Source organism: Tasmannia lanceolata, unplaced genomic scaffold (genome assembly GCF_043159265.1).
Source record: "Tasmannia lanceolata isolate RefF3 unplaced genomic scaffold, GAP_Taslan_0.1 ptg000006l, whole genome shotgun sequence".
Lineage (NCBI taxonomy): Eukaryota > Viridiplantae > Streptophyta > Magnoliopsida > Canellales > Winteraceae > Tasmannia > Tasmannia lanceolata.
The window spans coordinates 23205489-23225829 of record NW_027518683.1 but is presented as its reverse complement, the minus strand read 5'-3'; the positions used below and the strand labels follow the sequence as shown (position 1 = coordinate 23225829).

The window sequence follows — 20341 nt, the reverse complement described above, 5'->3', positions numbered from 1 at the left end:
ATCTAAAGGGGGCCTAAACCATCAATCCAGTTCAATCCAGTACAGTATCCAAGGATGCAAGGCCAGTGATTGAACTACTAAAACACTGAATATTTGGTGCATTCACTATACAACGGAGCATTATCCGCTACTAACATCAATTTGAATTTAGTATAGCCGTAAAAAAGTGTACCTGGTGCTCCCAAATCACAAGAGAACTTCCCTTTGCTAGGTTCGGTGTTCTTGACTTATTTGGTAAATTTTCCATGTCTATCTCTACTGTTTCCTGTATACAATGCAATATAAATAATGGTGTAAGATCTTGATTTCAATTTTGCATTTCTCCAAGTACAGAGACACTGGGCCTTCAGAAAATATATTTTCTATGCTTTCATCCACTTTACAAAAATTTGTAGATCATGAAAATTACATTCAAGTCAGCAGTTCCGAAGAACTGTCAACTGCTTTCTACAAGGATGTCATTGAAAAGAGATGGGGAAATTCAACAGCTAGTGTTGGAATTGCTTATGGTTCGTCGCTTTGTCTCCTTTGTTTTATGTTGATTAATCCACAGTCAAAAGTAGCAGCAAATGCATCTGATCAATCCAGATAAGTTACCAACTGCTTAACCCTGATATGCTTGAGAAGGCCGAGGACGATGTCTTCATGATACTAAAATTATAGAAAAGAATCAGGTCTCAAGTTCTGTAAACTTCTTTGAGAAAGAGTATATCATCACGCGGATGAGCTTCTTCCACTCTAACTTCTATTTCATCTCCTATTTGTGTTCCTACTGAAACCAAAGCAGACGCTTGAATCCCTACCTGCAAATGAGTACCCGTTAATCCAATTGCTTACGAGAAAAACAACAGTAAGTTTGGAACTCAAACGAAAGTTCCAAACAGCTATCCTAATATTGTCAAGAATGATAAAGTAGGGATGTCTTTGTCATTTTATTAAAAGATAAGGGCATTTTTTTCATTAAAAATACATCATCTCAGTCTATTTGTGTGCTTTTCTCTCCTGATCTCATCTAAAGTAGAAAATACATTAATCTGATTTACCACGGTTTTCTGGACCTAATGCCCGGGGTTGGCATTGGAGTTGTATTTGCAGCTGTTCATGGTTTTCTCAGGAATCCAGATGGGTTGTTTCTGGACAAAGAAACTAGTGGAGAAGGGTTTAGTCAAGTTTGGATTGGAGCAGAGAGGGGTTGATGGTAGTGTTTGATGCTGAAGCGGAAAATTTAGGAAAGACAGGGAAAGGCAAGGTTTTAAAGCCATTTTGATCGAATTCCATATTTAGGTAGGTTCTAGCGTTGTTACACAGGAAGGGGGAAAAAAGATTTTCTGGACTTCTTCCTTTTTGAGTCTTGAAGTCTTTTAAGATTATTTTTTCTTTTAAAGCTATCATTAACAATAAAATTTGGGCAGCCATTCAAAATAAATAAATAAATAAAATAAAATTTGGGCAACCGGATGTAGGGGTCCTGCCCTTGGGTTGTCAAACCAAGTCAAACATTTTAAGGTTCTAAGAATAACAGTCATAAAACATATCTTTAAATTGCATGAGCAAAATTTCCGAGTTATGTAGTAACTTAAACCCCGTACCAATGGTGTTCAGGCATTACGCAGAGAAATATTTTGGTTACTTATTGTCATGGAAACCGTGCCAGTTAAAAAACATAAATATATATTTTTTATTAAATCATGAAAGAAAGGGGTTTTTGGACCTATGCCCCCTTTGTAATTCTTTTCTTCTAGTAATATTAGTTATCTTTTCAAACAAAAATAAAGGGTTTTTGGACTGGTTACAAAAATTGAAATTTATACCAGCATAACCAAACAATGAATAGATGTAGGGAGGCGAAATTTTATTTTTTTTTATCAGTGGGAGGCAAAATTCTTATCATAACTGGGGAGACTGGAAATTATCAAATCCGTATTAAATAGCCTGCATCACTACTGGTCTTCTACATTCCAAATTCCAAAGAATACACATGATCAACAAGATTGGAAAAATATTTTGAGATTTCCTATGGTCAGGTCCCTTCCTTTCGAAAAGAACCTGTCAAATTACTTTGAGTGCTGTTTTCTGACCTAAAGGAGGTTTGGGACTTCATTGAATTTTAGATTGGAATAGAGTTGGTCCAACTCGCCATGCTTGGTTTCTCATCAATGGAAGGTCATCTATCTAGAATGAATGGTCAATGCTAAATGCATCAAAGGCAAGTCAATATAGGATCTGAAGTTATCATACTCAGCCTCGAGGGATGATAAAGCATTCTAAAAGCGTGAATTTTCCAAACCACATATTTGTTATCTCTTGGGGATGTCCAAAAGACTAACTTTTGGAAAGATCCTCAGCACCCATTGGGCAGCCTACGCGATCAGTTTAAGAGTCACAATACCCATGATCTATGCTTCCTCAAAGACTCCCCTATCAGCAATCTCATGGCTAACGGTAACTGGAATATGGATTTGTTCTAAAAAGAGTATGCAGGATATTAAAGCATATCTTAGCGATGCAATTTTGCATTGCTGATTCTAAAGACTCTGGTATGGGCTATGACCTTTGCCGGTATTTTTTCTCAAAAATCTAATTTGAAGTCTCTTCACATCAAGTAGCCTCATTTTAAATGGTTCCCTCTTATCTGGTTCAAGGGCAACATTGCATGCCAATCCTTTTGGGCTTGACAAGTCATTCAATGCAGACTTAATACGAAAGATCGTATTACAAAATGGGATCCCAATATTGATACCACTTATCTTCTATGTCATTCTGATCCGGAATCAGTGGATGACTTATTCTTCAGATGAAGTTTCTCTGCTTCGATCTGGAGCTCAATCGTGTGGAGATTCCATATTAGAAGAAAATCATTTAAAAAGATCACTATGGAAGGTCAATAGATTCTCTATAAATTCATGGGAAAGGGGAAAATTACCAGTCATTTGCATATCCTTTATCCCCTTCATATTTCATAAATGGAATGAAAGGAAGTCCTCTATTTTTTATAAGAAGACTTCCCATAAGCACCTGATACTTTAAAAATTCTTTCTCATATTCAAATCCGCAAAGTATTCTGAAGTACCATATACCTTAATGATGCTCGTTTGAAGAATTTGCATTGTGCCATTAATCCTATCCAAAAGGATATCAAGTATTGCAGTTGGATCAAGCCACGATCTAATACAATCAATCTGAACTTTGATGCTTCTTTGGAGGATGGTTTTTGGGCATATTGGTGGCATTCTTAGAGATGAAAATGGTGCTTATATTTTTGCTTACTCCCAAGAAGCCATAGTTTCATATATTGTCTTCTTGAATTAATGTCATTAATAGAAAATACTCTTGCACTTAGAAAGCCCTTAGCATTGTAGCTGATATTAAGAATCTCATGACCAGTTTTCACTGGAAGTTTTCGCATACTTTCCAATAAGCTTATGGGGCTCCATACCTTCTATCCAAAAATTACTTCCCCTATGATAGTGTCTAAATTCCTCTATCTTCTATCCTTCCTGATTTGCTTAGGCAATGTTCGTTTTGCATGTTGAGAACTGATTTTGATCGTAATTCTATGCCAATCTTTAATATATCTGATTGGGATCCTGTCTAACCCCGACTTGACTACCAAAAAAAAAAGGAATAGATGTAGGGGCCTTAAAGAGGCTCACGAGAGGAAACAAAGGGAGGTTGCTTTGCAAAAAAAAAAAAGAAAGAAGCAGTGGCCACAATCAGATCTGACTAGGCACAGTAATCTGCTTCATTGAGAAATTAAAGGACTCATGATAGAGTCAGTGAGAGGAAGAATGGATTGAAAATTGACACTTAGAGAAAGCTGCAACTGGATTGAATGAAGCAGCACTAACATGAAAACTGGAGCACTTGAAGGGACTTTTTCAAGTCTTTCTTCATAGGATTGACTTTTATGGGTATGCTCCCCATTGACGAAAGTTCGAATCCCCCCGGGCTTACCCGATGTGCGTGGTTTACGGGTGATTGCGTGCATACGTATGGAATAATCCAGCCCTAAAAATTGGGGTGGGGATACCCTATGTAATAAAAAAGGAGTTAATTTTATGACTGGACCAAGTTTTCAAAATTCTTCATTAATTTGTGGAATGCATCTATAACATCGGCAGGTGAAGATAGAATTGGATCATCTAGTGATCTGGAATGCAGCACATATATAACAGCAGATAATGATAAAATTACACCTAGCTATGACATTATGTGAACTGCTTACCTCCACTAAAAGTAATGCTGCCATCCGATCTTTGATAAATCTAAGAATCAAGGCACGGAACTTCTTTTCCTTGGGTTGTCTTCTCAGATACTCCAATAACCAATACCGCAGACTGGTGTTGCAGAGCCTTTTAGCCACTCTAACATGCATATTTAGCAGTGATGCCATCCCCTCCAAATGACCGGGAGAGAAAGGCAGAGGATCTCCTCTCAGAAAAGCTGTCACCTGTAAAACATAAGCATAAAAGTTCAAAAACTCCAACTGCAAGAATTCTGCTGCAAATCATGATAAATTTGAAAACAATATTATTACAGTGAAGCACTGTTTTGACATGTCGGAACCAAAGTTTCTTTCACCAGACATTTTAATTCCCCTTCTCGGAGATCTCTGAACATTTTTAGTTTTGCGCACTATTAAATGCTTATGTATAAATTTTTTTGAAATGAAAGAGTACAAAATAATATTAAATGCTTTTGAATTAAGCATAAAATCATGATGCTTCAAGGAAGCCCATTGGTGCTTCAGCATATAGCGACCATGGTTTTAAATTTGGGCAGAAATACCGAAATTTCGGATTTTGGTTGGGAACTGGGACTGAAACCAAAATCACCCGAAACCAAAATTTCAGCCAAAGTCCCAAATTTCGGGAAATTGTAATTTTTATATTTTTTTCCAAAATTTCGGCAGAACTTTGAAATTTGTCTTTTTTTTTTTACCAAATTTCGGCCGAAATTTCGGTTTCGGATATGTCCGAAACCGAAATTTAAAACCTTGATGGTGACACAGTGAACCAATTGAAAACTACACCTGATAGTGAGCAAGAAGATCCATATATCGACGGATAGGAGATGTAAACTGAACATAACCAGGAACTCCGAGAACTCCATGGCGTATCGGTTTCCTGAAATCCATTTCTGCTGCGCGCATTATTTTAACATAAGCGGAGCTCCTGACAGGTCCTTCAGGAAGATGATCAAATGCAAAGAGAGAAATGTTTGATTGGGGTTGCCCTCTGTAGGGTAAAGGGATATTGTTGCACGAACCAAAAGTGGCTATAGCCTCCCCACAGAGTATCATCATTTCAGTGACAAGCCGCATTGCAGGGTCTGCCTGATTTTCAACATACAGATTGATGGAAGGCTCTGGATCATCTGGATTTGTCACCTTGACTCGTGCCTCTATCATGGATGTATCAATTGCACCCTGAGAAGTTCAAAAGTTATCAATTTTCCTAGCTTATTCCCCTCAGACTTATATCCATATAAAATAGCTAAATTGTGTGATGGAAGAAATGTTAGACAAATTAACATTGAATATTTGAAAGAGACCCACTCAAAATCTTCATATAGGAGAGATATTTCACAAGCTTATATATGGAGGAAATGTGCATTGACTAAAGTATGCTGGAAGAAACAAAGACATAAACTAAAGGGTGCATGAGACAAAACATCTGTTGTCATTTTTGAGAGATACAGAAAGTCTATAATAAAGAGAAGGAGAAATATAAAGAAAAGAGGCTGATGTCCCATAAAACAGAAAAGGCAACAAAAAAGAAAAAGGAAAAACAGCATTACACAAACAAGGAGGCAGTGAGAGGCCAATAAATAAAGGGAGATGATATTTTCACCCCCTCTACAGTACGCATTCGTCCCCCTTGTAACGTGAACAGTGGGCAACTTTAACGCTTTTTGACGTCAAATCAAGTTAAAAGGGGGGCGAATGCGTACTGAAGTGGGGGTGAAAATATCATCACGCTAAATAAAAGACCATTTCAATTCCCTCCCCCTAAATCCCATCCGCTATCTCAATCTCTCGAAAGTGATAACGTAAAATTAATGTAGGAGTTGCCTTCAACCAAAAGATGATAGGAAATATCCACTCTGAAGATACGGAGACCGGATATGCTTCCCCCTCTTTGGAGTCCTTGATGCCGATTGAATTAGACAAAGGTTTAAGAACCGCCCTTAGATCATCTCTAAACACTTCACTAATGCTAGCAGGTCCCAAATCACTGGATCTGCCATCAAAGTTTAACTTGAGGTAATTAGGTGGCAGAGGAACCCACCTAGCCACTACTTCATTGCACCCGAATGACTCCAAGCAATGTCCTTCCAATGACAGTGTATAGCCCTCACAGATAAACCCAAACCTCAAGACTATTTCCTCCCAATTTCACATTGAATGAGATATAATTTAATTTCATGAGCCATACACCACAGAGATCTTTCCATAAAAAATCCTCTCCTCTCCACTCATTCCTTCCATTCCAGAAGCCCCAAACGACCACATACAGAATGATCTTTTCTTTTCCGAATGGTATCATGAATTTATTAAAGGAAATGAAACAATCCCCAATCAGGCTGATCAAAGCATTTTAAAAACTTTCTTAGAGTGATCTTCCAGAGGGTCTCACCACTTTCCCCAAAGGACCAGACATGCCAATCTCAAAAAGCTCTTAAATGGTTGCTGAAAACACCCATGAAACAATAAAGAAAATTAACAACGAAAAACCACACCCTTCTCGCCACTTTGCAATGAATGAATAGGGAATCGGCTGATTCTCTTCTTTTCTGTGGCGAAAACACATGTTTGCAAGGGTAAATTTATCTTTTAGCACATCTTAAGTATTAATGCTTTCCTCGACTGTGAGAGAAATATTCAAAGATCTACAAGGAGGATGGTACCTAGATGTTTATGCTCTACACCAGCAAAGTCGACAACTGCTACCAAGTACGTTTGCAATCTAGAGGAGATAGAGAGCAGCTGATGATGAAAAGATGAGAAAATCCATATGTTTGTTTGTTCAAGTTGTGTTTATGAACATTAAAAATAGTTCTATGTTGATGGAGTTGTCGAAGCCATGTGCTGCAGTGAAGAGGAAGAATGGATTGTATTTCTATGTTCACAGCATACATTACAGATGCACATGAATGATCATGGACAAAATTATTGGCAGGGCATGTGGTTCTGCCAATCCCACAATTCAAGATGATAGATAACCACTGTATATATCTGCAAGAATATTTAGATGTCTCACATGAGTAGATTAGATGTATATAACTATAGATAACTTAGAAATATGCATTTTCCTCTCACAAGAAGACAACGCACAACAGATGGATCTCTCTTAAAAATAGGTGTAGAAAGCTGCCGGGCCTGCCTCACAGGCAAAATAGGCTATTTCCCGATTATGGAGAAATGCACTTGCTGCTCTCTCTGATGAGTGCATTTCCGCGCTTTCTAACGGGCGGGGGATAAATTTAACAGAAATTTATTAAATGTCTGTGGCGCTTTTTGGAGTGAACAAACTTGTCATTGGTTGATAGCTTATTCTTCTATAATTTCTCTGAACTCATTATTGAAAAAAGCAAAACTTTAACCAACCCTTCATGGAGTTCTTTAAAAAACCTAAGTAAAGCCTGGATGATAAGACCATTTGCTGAAAAAAAAAATTAAATTATATAGAAACATTTAAATCTTGTACATGGAGACTAGAATCCAACCTGTTGGCGACGCCATTGTAACCGGAGAGCAGCAGCATCAGAAAGAATTCTTAGTTCAGCCTCCTCTTCCAGGTTCAAATGAAGCAACTCGGATGCACTCTCGTATGTCAACATATATGTGGGTCTGATAATTGAGTTATCCACACTGTACTCTGCTATGCTATAAACCCCACGTAAGGAGTAAAACCAACCATATTAGGGAAATATTTTTCTCGTATAACATCGAAAAGATAAACTTCAAAACAAATAAAGGCAAACATGATATTCACAACTTGCCTTCCATCGGGATGGAGTAGAACAGATACACTGACAGCATTACAAACTTTTCCTTGCTTCAAGCTCATTCCTTTCATGGCAAGTTTTTCAGGGAACATAGGGAAGGTGGCTGTGGGCAAGAAAACAGAGGTTCCTCTTCTCATTGCCTCTCTACAAATCAGAGGCAATATCAAGAATATAATATTATCAAATTACAAACTCTACTTTCATTCTACGGAATAATTAAAATACCTGTCAAGTATGCTTTGAGGTTGAACTAAGGAAGTAGGATCGGCAACATGTATCCAGACTCTGATTCGGCCATCCTGAAGCCTCATTGCACTCAGCGCATCATCGAGCTGTATGGTCATGAATGATTAGAACTTATAGTTAGAATGATTAGAATACAAGAAGGATTCTATAGAAATTTCAGAAAACATTATGGGGCCGTTTTGGGAAAAATGGATTTTATAATCCTGGATTGTAAAATCCTGGATTTACAAGCTAAAACCTAGATTTTAAATCCTAAAACCTGGATTTTAAATGTGTAAATAAGGTGTGTTACCATTCAATCTTGTAAAATCCTGATTTTAGCTTAAAACTCTTGGTTTTAGCGTGTAAAATCCAGGATTTTACAATCTTGGATTATAAAATTCACGTATCTAAACGGCCCATAAATCTGTCCAATAATTTGGGGCATGAACGAGTACGACAACTTGACATTACCTCATCAGCTTCATCAACATCAATCGCATAGACCTTCAGGAAAGTAAGATCTTTCCGGTTCGTCTGATGAAATGTAAGTAGCACCATATGAAAATCTGGCAATAAGAATTCCAAAACTTAAAATGGAAAATAAAATCTACCTTGTCTGGATCAGGAGAGAGCAATAAAAGGTTTTCAGCAGCCAACAGAATATCATCGGGATATTCAGTACGAATGTTGAATTTCAACAGATCAAGATTGACGTGAACTGGGAAATATCCAACATCTATAAGGAGATTTACTGCGGCAGATGACATCTTTGGCAGCCCCATGGCCTTGAGAATCTATCGATTAAACAGTAGAGAGAAGTTACTTATTCAGTTGATTTAGGCAAATCTGCGAATAGCTTTTAGCCAAGGTTTGAGATTTCGGTTTCGGCCTCAGCCAAAATTGAAATTTCGGTAATTTCAGTGTAAATCGGCCGAAATTTTTGAAATTTTGGTACAGATTTGGTTTCGGTCCCAGCCGAAATCCAAAATTTCAGTGGAAATTTCGGTATTTCAGCCAAAATTTAAAACCATGCTTTTAGGACTCTAGAAGCTTCTCCAAAAATGTTTTGCTTCAGATGCCAATATGCCTTCTAGAAGTGATTCACCACAACTGCTCAATAACTATCTTTGGCCATCCAAATAATAACAGGAAAAAGCCTATACCTAACCAAAAACAAACTCACATGCATAGATGGATACTACTACTTACCATCCCGGCAGTTTTCTTTTGATCATCATTCTTGCATGCATCAATAGCATAAGCATCGAGAGCTTCAATTCGGTGTCGGACCTTTTCTTCCGTTGTCCATGAGCATTTGGGGGGTTTAGAGTGGGGAGGCATTGCCTTTGCAGACATCAGTAATTTGACAAATTCCTCAAGTTCTTTTTCAGAGGCCTCTTTTGTACGTTTCCTACGTAGGAGTTCATCCACCTAATTTCATAAATGAGTAGCATTACATTTAATAAATATAAACACTCGAATGAACAAAAATTCAGAGCACAATGTCATTTAAGATCAAGCTTTGCCATTCAGGAAAAAAAAGATCAAGCTTACAAAATGAGTTTTGAACAAATGATAGATGATTGAGTTTAATAAAGTTTGAATACAATAAAAAATTGTGTATCCAAAAGTAATGATACATTCACCCGTTCCCCTTAGACCACCCCTTAGAAGTGTAAAAGAATAGTCATAAGTACTTAGAGGGGCTGTCCAAGAGAAGAAAAAAGAGGGGTGGGGGTTGGAATATATCATCCCCTTTATAAGCCATCGATTAGGGATAGAGACGGGTCTCTTCATTTTTTTCTGAGAGAGAGAGAGAGAGAGAGAGAGAGAGAGAGAGAGAGAGAGAGAGAGCCCCTTCTCCGGCAACTTGGTCGGAGCTCTGACCGCGCTCATTCATCCCCAGTTCCCCACCATCTCCACGCTACCCTCTTCCTCAAACCCATCCTCACTGTCTCACCTTCTCCCTACGACCGACCTCCATTAAAACCCCTTCCACCGACCACCATCTTCTCCTTCATTGAACCCAAATCCATTAATTCTGACCACCTCCTTCTCCAGCCAACCACCTCGATCTCCCACTTCTCCTTGGTCACCACCATCAAGCCCAACTTCCCTCAAATCACTCTCTTCCTCCACTACCAACAAATCCGATCAACACCACCATCTACCCCAACCTCCATTGATTTCGGCAATCACGCCGGAATCCGGCAATCACAACTTCACCACCACTTTTCCGTCAACCCACCCCAACTTCCCCGGCAACAACTCCAAATCCCGACAGCTCTCCGCAATCCCGCGCCTCTATTTGGCTGACGAAAAAGGTATGATTCTCCATCTCTTCCTCCCTTTTGTATCCTGTAATTCAATTCGCCATGTTTTGATCTGACTCGTTTTTTATATCATATTTTGATCATTTTCGCAATTTCCATGCTACTCTCTCTTGACCTGAATTTCATTTCTTGGATCTGATTATTAAACAGTTCATTGACTTTGTTTTAACACAATTCCTGTTGTCTTCATTTTATACCACTGCAGATCCATGCATCTTTAATTTTAAGCCCATATACTTCATCATCTCACTCTAACTGATTTTATATCCTTAAGAATTGATATCAATACAATAATGTTTGGTCATGACATGCTTTTTCCTTCTTCTAATTGGCTTGTGAGAGCCTTCTGGGAATTGTAATTGACATTTGACAGTTATTCAAATACAAAGGAAGTTAGGGTTGTGCATATGACAGAATGTGGTTGTACCAATATCAATTCCTCATTAGAAAAACAAAAGTGTTTGTTGCTTTTCAGAGAAAAAAAAAGAAGAAACACAAAGTCATGAATTGTCTCTTGATGATTGTGTTTCATGTTTTTTATTGCGAGCATTCAGGGGATGTCTAGGTTTGGTCTCTTAGTTACTTTTCTGTTGTGATTCTTCCACCTCGCATATATTTCGAAAGAGACCTCTAGTTTATTACTCTCTAAGTAGAGTTATCAATGTTCGGATGAATTTCGCGAGTAAGGTCATTCCTTCGATGTGTGGCAAAATACCTATGCAGCTCTTTAATTTTGTCTTTACTTCCTAACAGCAGCTTTGGGAATTCTTCATTTTCTTGTTAGATGTCAAGCATGGGAGATACTAACAATCCAGCTATCGAACCTGGCCTCGAACCTACACAAGAAACCTCTGCATCAAAGGTGAAAAAAAGCCTTTTAAATCTGATGTGTGGGATCATTATACTAAAATACTAAAAGTGGAAGGAGCAAAGTCTTCTAAGGCCAAGGTGAGATGCAATTATTGTGGTGTTGAATATGTCCACAGTAGTGTTAATGGGACTAGTACTGTGCGTACACAGTTACAAAAATGTGAGAAGTATCCCTACAAAGAGACAAGAGACAAAAGCTTCTATCTTGGCAATCAGTGACACAAAAAGAAAGAGATGGTAGCCTTGTCATTGAAATTTGACTAAGATGTATGTAGAGATGCACTTGCGATAATGATAATAATAGATGAGTTGCCATTTAAATTTGTGGAGCGCAAAGGTTTTCGATATTTTTGTAGTGTTATGCAACCTAGGTTCAAGTTGGTCTCTCGTTTGAAGGTGGCTAGAAATTGCTTAGCTTTATATGCTGTCAAGAAGAAGAAACTGAAGGGTTTTTTTGTCTAATGAAAGAATTTGCCTCACTACGGATACATGGACTTCTTTGCAAAACATGTCTTACATGTGTCTCATCGCTCACTTTATTGATAAAAATTGAAAACTTCGTAAATGAATAATCAATTTTTGTGTGCTTGCTAGTCACAAGGTGATGCCATTAGAGGGGCAATGGAGTCGTGCATGATTGATTGGGGTATTGAAAAATTGTGCATAATAAATATGGATAATGCTAGTTCCAACGATACTGCTATTACATCTTTGAGAAGAAGAATTGTTAAGAAAAATGCTAGTTCAGATAATTGTTTGATGTTGGATGGTGGGTTTTTGCACATGAGGTGGTGTGCACATATATTGAATTTAATTGTGAATGATGGTTTAAATGAGGCGAAGAAGTCAATCAATAGTATTCATGGGTTAGTGAGGTACATTAGGAGTTCTCCTGCTATAACCCAAAGAATTAAGGAATGTGTGGAGAAGGAGAAAATCACATCTAAGAGTCTTCTTTGCCTAGATATTCAAACAAGATGGAACTCAACATACCTATGTTAGATGCCGCATTGAAATTCCAAAAAGCCTTTGAACGGATAGAAGAGGAAGAATCATCATACTTGATTGATCTCAAGGCTGCGACTCCTACTGACTTTGATTGGGATAATGCTAGATTATTGCATAAATTTTTGAATTCTGTTGATCATATGGCTAATCGATTATCTAGAACTTTGTAGTGACTTCTAATATATATTTTCATGAAGTATGTGTAATTGAAAAAATTCTATTTGATTAGTCAAAAAATGTAAATCAATCCTTGAGATTAATGGCAATGAAGATGAAGGAGAAGTTTGATAAATATTGGGGGGCATATGGATAAGGTCAACATGATGTTGTTGGTTGCTGTAGTGTTGGATCCTCGTTTCAAATTAGAGTATGTGAAGTTTTATTATGCAAGACTTTATAGTTTTGAAAAGGTTGATGCACTTGAAAGGAGAGTGAGGGACACATTGAGTCGTCTTTTTTAGTATTACCAAATGGTGGACTTACTCTCATCATCTTCAAGTAGCACACCTAAAGTTGCAAGTGACATGGATGTTGATCAACCAAATTTTAAAGGATGTGAGCAAGCAAAGTCAGATTTCGTGTCGGATTTTAAAAATAAATTGAGACAAGACCCTGGTCTGGAAAGCAAGACGGAATTATATAGATATTTGGAGGAAGATGTTGATGAGGGAGGGTCGACATTTGAAATATTAGACTGGTGGAAGTTTAATTGTTCTAAATTTCATATTCTCTCACTCATTGCACGTGATGTTCTAGCTATTCCTGTTTCCACCGTTGCCTCGGAGTCGGCTTTTAGTACGGGAGGTCGAGTACTTGATAAATTCCGTAGTTCTCTGACTCCTAAGTTAGTGGAATGCTTGATTTGTACACAGGATCAGTTGTTAGCTTCACTAATTCCTATAGATAATGAAGAGAACTTACAGGACCTAGAAGATTTTGAGTCAGGTATTTTTTTTTCTTTTTTAGCTTCTTGTTGGCAATGTCAATTAATGGCAATTTGTTTAGTTGTCGATTCTAATACATATATAATTATTTTACTTTTTTGTAGCCGTAGCTACGGATTGTGAAGTTGTTGATCTTAACTCTTGAGTAACATAACTCTTGAGTTACTTGATTCGTGGTAAATAATTATTTTCTCGTAAGATTTGGGGAGAAAGGGTGCAAGATTTGATTCATGGTAAATAATTAATTGTAGCTTAACTCTTATGTTTATTTTTCAGAAAATATTTATGGATTTGGGGAGAAATGATGCAAGTTGATGGATGGAATGAGTTAATTTATTTGTATTAAACTTATTCATGACTGTGTATTTGTGTTGATGACTTGATTTGGATATGTTTTAAAGTTGATGGCTGATTTGGATAGATAAACCCCTTTTTTTTTTTATAGATAAACGTATTTAACTATTTGATTTGGATCTGTACTGGATAAACCGTGAACCGGACCGGTGAAAATCAATTCGGTTCGGTTATACTCCCCCATCGGTTCGGTTCAAAAAACCTCCCTAAACCAAACCGGACCGAACCGTGAGCAACCCTACGTTAATGAGTATCTCCTTGTATTTATAATAATCACTCGAACAAATTACAAGTATGCCCTAAAGTACAATAGCTAAGAGGTATAAAAGTAAATTACTATCTAATTGGATACATGACGTATGTATACATTATTTACGCAGATATATACACACACAATAATATATAAGTCCAAAATGTTTCACATCCTCCTCAAATTGATGCACTGGATCAAGAAGTAGCAATTTGCGAATAAATTATTTATTTTTGGCGTGCGCCATGGTGAATTATACTATATGGCCTAAGGTATTGTAAAGCATTCGGGCTATCTAATATTTGGCTTGAATCAAACAAAAAAGTTTTGATTGAGATTCTCGTTGAGGAGAAGGATCCTCCTTAGTCCATCAAATACTACTGGCAGGATCTTAGTTATTTAATTTTAGAGCTAAAGCCGAAAGTGTCGCATCAATTTAGAGAATCTAACTAGGCAGATGACTCTTTAGTGAATTTTGCCTGTAAATGTAAAGTTGACCACACTTATTGGAAGTGTGTTCTTTCCTACTAGGGCCATAGGTTCATTTAAATGTGATTTTTTTGGGCATTCCTAGCATTCGTTGTAAATAAAGTTGTCTTCTTTTGTTTGGGTTTAGAGGTTAGGTGTATGTCCCCCTCTTGTATTTCTACTGAATAATAAAATTCCAGGTGCTACCGCAACTTACTGGATAAATTCCTGGTTAAAAAAATCGATGGAAAGACTCAAATTTTAGACAACAAGAGAAGAGATGCATGTGAATTTTGAACAATGTTGGCTCTCATTGGATTGAGTTAGAATATGCAAATTTGATCGGGAAAGGTGGTCACAGCTTAAAATCAAGCAGGTGGTGTTTAAAATAATTCATGTAGTCTAAGAAATAGTGGTTGGTAGTGATCCGGTGAATGAAAGAATTGACAAGCCCACCACTTGATCAAAATTGGGAATAGGCTGATTGGGCACATAGATATGTTTAACCGGTGACACTCAAATATGATGAGCAATATAATACATGTTAAACATGGAGCTCGGAAAAACATTCCCACTCCGGCTCGTCCCAGTATTCCTTTTGAATTCCCATCAAAATTTAGTTTTATCTACTCTTGGGGTGGTGGCTCCCAACGGGGTATTGAATTTAAGATGCGGCTCTTTGCCAAATGATGGCCCCCCAACCCCTTAACATTTCTTGTGTTGCCAATGGGCTCATTGCCTTGCTACTCCTTGCCTGATGGATTAAGCCGATCTTCATTTTCGATACTAGCTTCCCACATGAACTTTGAGTTAGAGCTGCACACAGTTCGGTCAGGTTCGGTTTAGGGAGGTTTTTCTAACCGAATTAATCCCATCGGTGTGGAGAAAATCCAAACCGTAACAGAACCAATGGGGGGTTATAACTGAACCAAGCCGAATCGACTTTCGGTTCGGTTCAGTACACGGTTTATCCGGTAAAGATCCAAATCAAGTAGCTAAATATGTTTAACGATAAAAAAAAGTTTATCTATGCAAATCAACCATCAATCCAACCATCAACTTTAGAACATATCCAAATCAAGTCATCAACAAAACAAAAGTAACTCAATCCAGCCATCAACTTGCATCATTTCTCCTCAAATCCATAGATATTTTCTGAAAAATAAACATAAGAGTTAAGTTACAATTAATTATTTATCATGAATCAAATATTGCACCCTTTCTCCCCAAATCTTACGAGAAAATAATTATTTACCACGAATCAAGTAACTCAAGAGTTAAGATCAACAACTTCACAATCCGTAGCTACGGCTACAAAAAAGTAAAATAATTATATATGTATTAGAATCGACAACTAAACAAATTGCCATTAATTGACATTGCCAACAAGAAGCTAAAAAAGAAAAAAAAATACCTGACTCAAAATCTTCTAGGTCCTGTAAGTTCTCTTCATTATCTATAGGAATTAGTGAAGCTAGCAACTGATCCTGTGTACAAATCAAGCATTCCACTAACTTAGGAGTCAGAGAACTACGGAATTTATCAAGTACTCGACCTCCCGTACTAAAAGCCGACTCCGAGGCAACGGTGGAAACAGGAATAGCTAGAACATCACGTGCAATGAGTGAGAGAATATGAAATTTAGAACAATTAAACTTCCACCAGTCTAATATTTCAAATGTCGACCCTCCCTCATCAACATCTTCCTCTAAATATCTATAGAATTCCGTCTTGCTTTCCAGACCAGGGTCTTGTCTCAATTTCTTTTTAAAATCCGACACGAAATCTGACTTTGCTTGCTCACATCCTTTAAAATTTGGTTGATCAACATCCATGTCACTTGCAACTTTAGGTGTGCTACTTGAAGATGATGAGAGTAAGTCCACCATTTGGTAATACTAAAAAAGACGACTCAATGTGTCCCTCACTCTCCTTTCAAGTGCATCAATCTTTTCAAAACTATAAAGTCTTGCATAACAAAACTTCACATACTCTAATTTGAAACGAGGATCCAATACTACAGCAACCAACAACATCATGTTGACCTTATCCATATGCCCCCCAATATTTATCAAACTTCTCCTTCATCTTCATTGCCATTAATCTCAAGGATTGATTTACATTTTTTGACTAATCAAATAGAATTTTTTCAATTACACACACTTCATGAAAATATATATTAGAAGTCACTACAAAGTTCTAGATAATCGATTAGCCATTGATCATAGCAATTGCTTATATAGAGTACATAAAGATAAACATAGAATGGAATCTAGATAACCATGGAAAGAGATAACTCTAATCTAATTCACTTGCCTAATCTAACCCAACTACTCTATCTAACCCATTCAAATCATTTTTTTATAGCAAATCGAGTTGCATTTGTTTTTGGGAACTACTATATTCACTAAACTTGGATTACAATTACGAGATAAACATAGAAGGGAGATCAAGATAATTATAGAAGAAACTTATCCTAATCAAATCTACTTTCCTAATCTTTTTTGGTTGCCTCTTCTAATCCACATGCCTAATTTATCCACGTGCCTCATTTAGCTAATCACGTGCCTAATTTTTTCATTGTAATCAAATGTATGTCGATTTTTCAATCCACATACGTTTGAGGGAGCATGTTAGAATATGTGAGAAGTTAGATTGGGTTGAGGTTCACCATTGGATCGTCTGTGTGGTAGATTAAGCAAGTTTGTTGATAGGGCAAGTAGATATATTAGAGAATAAAATCAGATCAGAAGATTTGATTTGAATGGGTTAGATAGAGTAGTCTTGGGTTAGATTAGGAAGTGAATTAGATTATAGTTATCCCTTTCCATGGTTATCTAGATTCTATTCTATGTTTATCTTTATGTACTTCATGTAAGCAATTGCTATGATCAATGGAAATCATCCAAAAATTCCAAAACTTATTATTTTCTATGAAAAATAGCAAACACTTTTGTTTTTCTAATGAGGAATTGATATTGGTACAACCACATTCTGTCATATGCACAACCCTAACTTCCTTAGGATTTGAATAACTGTCAAATGTCAATTACAATTCCAAGAAGGCTCTCACAAGCCAATTAGAAGAAGGAAAAATCATGCCATGACCAAACATTAATGTATTGATATCAATTCTTTAAGGATATAAAATCAGTTAGAGTGAGATGAAGAAGTATATGGGCCTAAAATTAAAGATGCATGGATCTGTAGTGGTATAAAATGAAGACAACAGGAATTGTGTGAAAACAAAGTCAATGAAATGTTTAAAAATCAGATCCAGGAAACGAAATTGAGGTCTGGAGAGAGTAGCATGGAAATTGCGAAAATGATCAAAATATAATAAAAAAAAGAGTTTTATCAAAACATGGCGAATTGAATTAAAGGTTGCAAAAGGAAGGAAGAGATGGAGAATCATACCCTTTTGGTAGGCCAAATAGAGGCGCGGGGATTGCGGAGAGCTGTCGGGATTTGGAGTTGTTGCCGGAGAAAATGTGGGTTGCAGGAAAGGTGGTGGTGAAGTTGTGATGGCCGGATTCTAGCGTGATTGCCGGAATCAATGGAGGTTGGGGTACATGGTGGTGGTGATCAGATCTGTTGGTAGTAAAGGAAGAGAGTGATTGAGGGAAGTTAGGCTTGATGGTGGTGATCAAGGAGAAGTGGGAGAAGATTGGGTTGGCCGGCCGGAGGAGGTGGTCGGAATTGATGGATTTGGGTTTAATGAAGGAGAAGATGGTGGTCGGTGGAAGGGGTTTTAATGGAGGTCGGTCAGAGGGAGATCGAGAGACAGTGAGGATGGGTTTGAGGAAGAGGGTAGGGTGGAGATGGTGGGGAACTGGGGATGAATGAGCGCGGTCATAGCTTCGACCAAGTTGTTGCAGAAGGGGCTCCCTCTCTCTCTCTCGTTCTCTCCTCTCCTCTCTTTCTCTCTCATGAAAAAAATGAAGAAACCCCTCTCAAACCCTAATCGATGGCTTATAAAGGGGATGATATATTCGCCCCCCCCCCCCCCCCCCCCCTCCTTTTTCTTCTCTTGGACAGCCCGTCTAAGTATTTATGACTATTCTTTTACACTTCTAAGGGGAAGGGCTGAATGTATCATTACTTATGAATACAGGGAATTGATATAGGCACACCTCCCTTGTTTAAATCACCCCTCTTCTCTTTGCAAATGATATTAACTCCTTTTAGATTTGATAATGACACAAAATCAGTTCGTCTTTTCCTCCATTTCTCGGTTCAATTCGATTCATTTTCAGATTAAAACTCAAAAAACGTGAACCGAACCAATGGGGTCGGTTTGGTAAAATACTAAACCGTGAACAAACCAATGCCTAGAAAAACCGAACCGAACCAAACCGAAAGGCCCGGTTCGGTTCAGTTTATCGGTTACATTGTTGCTTTATAATTGTACCACACCATTACAAACGAAACAAGGCGCCATAGGATTTTTTTGGTGCTAATGAAGTGCCCCCCTCCCCCCAAAAAAAATAAAAATCTAGGATGACTTTCTCAATTGAGGCCGTGAACAGCCACGATATGCCAAAATTTCCAAAAAGAGAACCCCACAATCTCCAATGGAGCATAATATGATTTAAGGTTTCCTTTGCCACCATGCACAAGACACACCTACTTGCTAATCGGAATCTCTTCCTTTTGGATCTTTCACAATTATTTAATTTGCTTATCGCTACCATCCAATCGAATAAGACCCTAGATAGAGCAAGAGAGAACTTTTTTTTTTTTTTGGAAGATAACATATATATTCATACTATGAAAGTTACACGGGGGACAAGTAGTCCAAACCGGTTTACATAGAATGACAATCCAGAATCATACATCTAGGCCAACAACATAAAAGACCAACTCGTCTACACCCACATCCGTCTAACATAACCACCATCATAACCCTCCATAGAAACAAACCACAGTACTTCCAATCCTCCATATAAACATCTAAACATATTCTTAAGCACAAAGAGAATACTGAATCCACACAGAGAAAGTACTTGTCCACCTTCTGTCAAAACCACCACTAGTCAATTGGGGGCTTCATCTAGAAGCACGAAAAGACATTTGTTAAACAAACCATTTCATGTATCCTTCAGCCTTAGGTAAAGTAGAGATTAAACAGAGGAAAAATCCTCGAGCAGCGAAGGACCCAAGGTCCCTCAAGCACACTCATATAATAAGGGCAAAGGTTCCCATCTCCAGACCATTAACGGCATTCCTCTTCAACCTTCAAGAAAAACAAGAAAAAACCTACACCACTCTTCAAAAAAAACATAAAAACCCCAATTGCAAAAACATAAAAAATCCCAAGAAGGCATTTACCACAGAGAAGTAGAAAACCCCTTATTTCTTGAGAGCCTTTAGCTCCTTGCTCCCCTTAGCCGGTGTCTTCCCCTTCTCCATTACATCTCGCTTCTCAAATTCTAGAAGCATCTCCTTTGTCTTCGCCATATTTTCCTCAAATCCAATTCCCAGATTCTTGCCCATTTTCGCCATTACTTCGAATTCTTCCTGAAAAGCTTGTTTTTCCTCATTCAATATTTCTACACTCGTTCTCCACTCCTTGTTCGGCCCTTCTCATACAACTCTTGATCTTCCCGCTAAGGTCTGCATCCAAGGAGTCTCTGGATTGAGCAGTCTCATGGCTGACAACAATCTCCCACTCTTCCTCTCCCGAGTCTGTCTCCACGTCCAAAGCCTTTTTTTCTTCATCCAGGGCATTTTTGAAGTGAGAGAGTTCATGGAGAGGGATACAAACCTCCATTGATCTTTTGCCAGTAAGGGCCTCGATTTCATCTTCCTTCCCCTTAGCTTCCTCTAAGAATTTTTTCCATTGATGCTCTAAATAGGCTTGTGCTATTTCACCT

General features: G+C 37.8%; 1 protein-coding gene across 1 annotated transcript in view; it reads right to left on the bottom strand.

Annotated features, from left to right (window-relative positions):
- Window positions 1–282: 282 nt before the first annotated feature.
- EMB2730 (Ribonuclease II/R family protein) overlaps window positions 283–20341 on the bottom strand; it is a 37770-nt gene continuing 17711 nt past the window's right edge. Inside the window, exons 6-14 of the mRNA XM_077382890.1 lie at window positions 9448–9669; window positions 8850–9032; window positions 8710–8772; window positions 8236–8342; window positions 8005–8154; window positions 7729–7888; window positions 5033–5428; window positions 4226–4450; window positions 283–803 (exon numbers count right to left, since the gene is read on the bottom strand). Of these exons, the coding sequence (XP_077239005.1) occupies window positions 678–803; window positions 4226–4450; window positions 5033–5428; window positions 7729–7888; window positions 8005–8154; window positions 8236–8342; window positions 8710–8772; window positions 8850–9032; window positions 9448–9669 (1632 nt within the window). The 3' untranslated portion in view covers window positions 283–677. The remainder of the gene's footprint in view (window positions 804–4225; window positions 4451–5032; window positions 5429–7728; window positions 7889–8004; window positions 8155–8235; window positions 8343–8709; window positions 8773–8849; window positions 9033–9447; window positions 9670–20341) is intronic.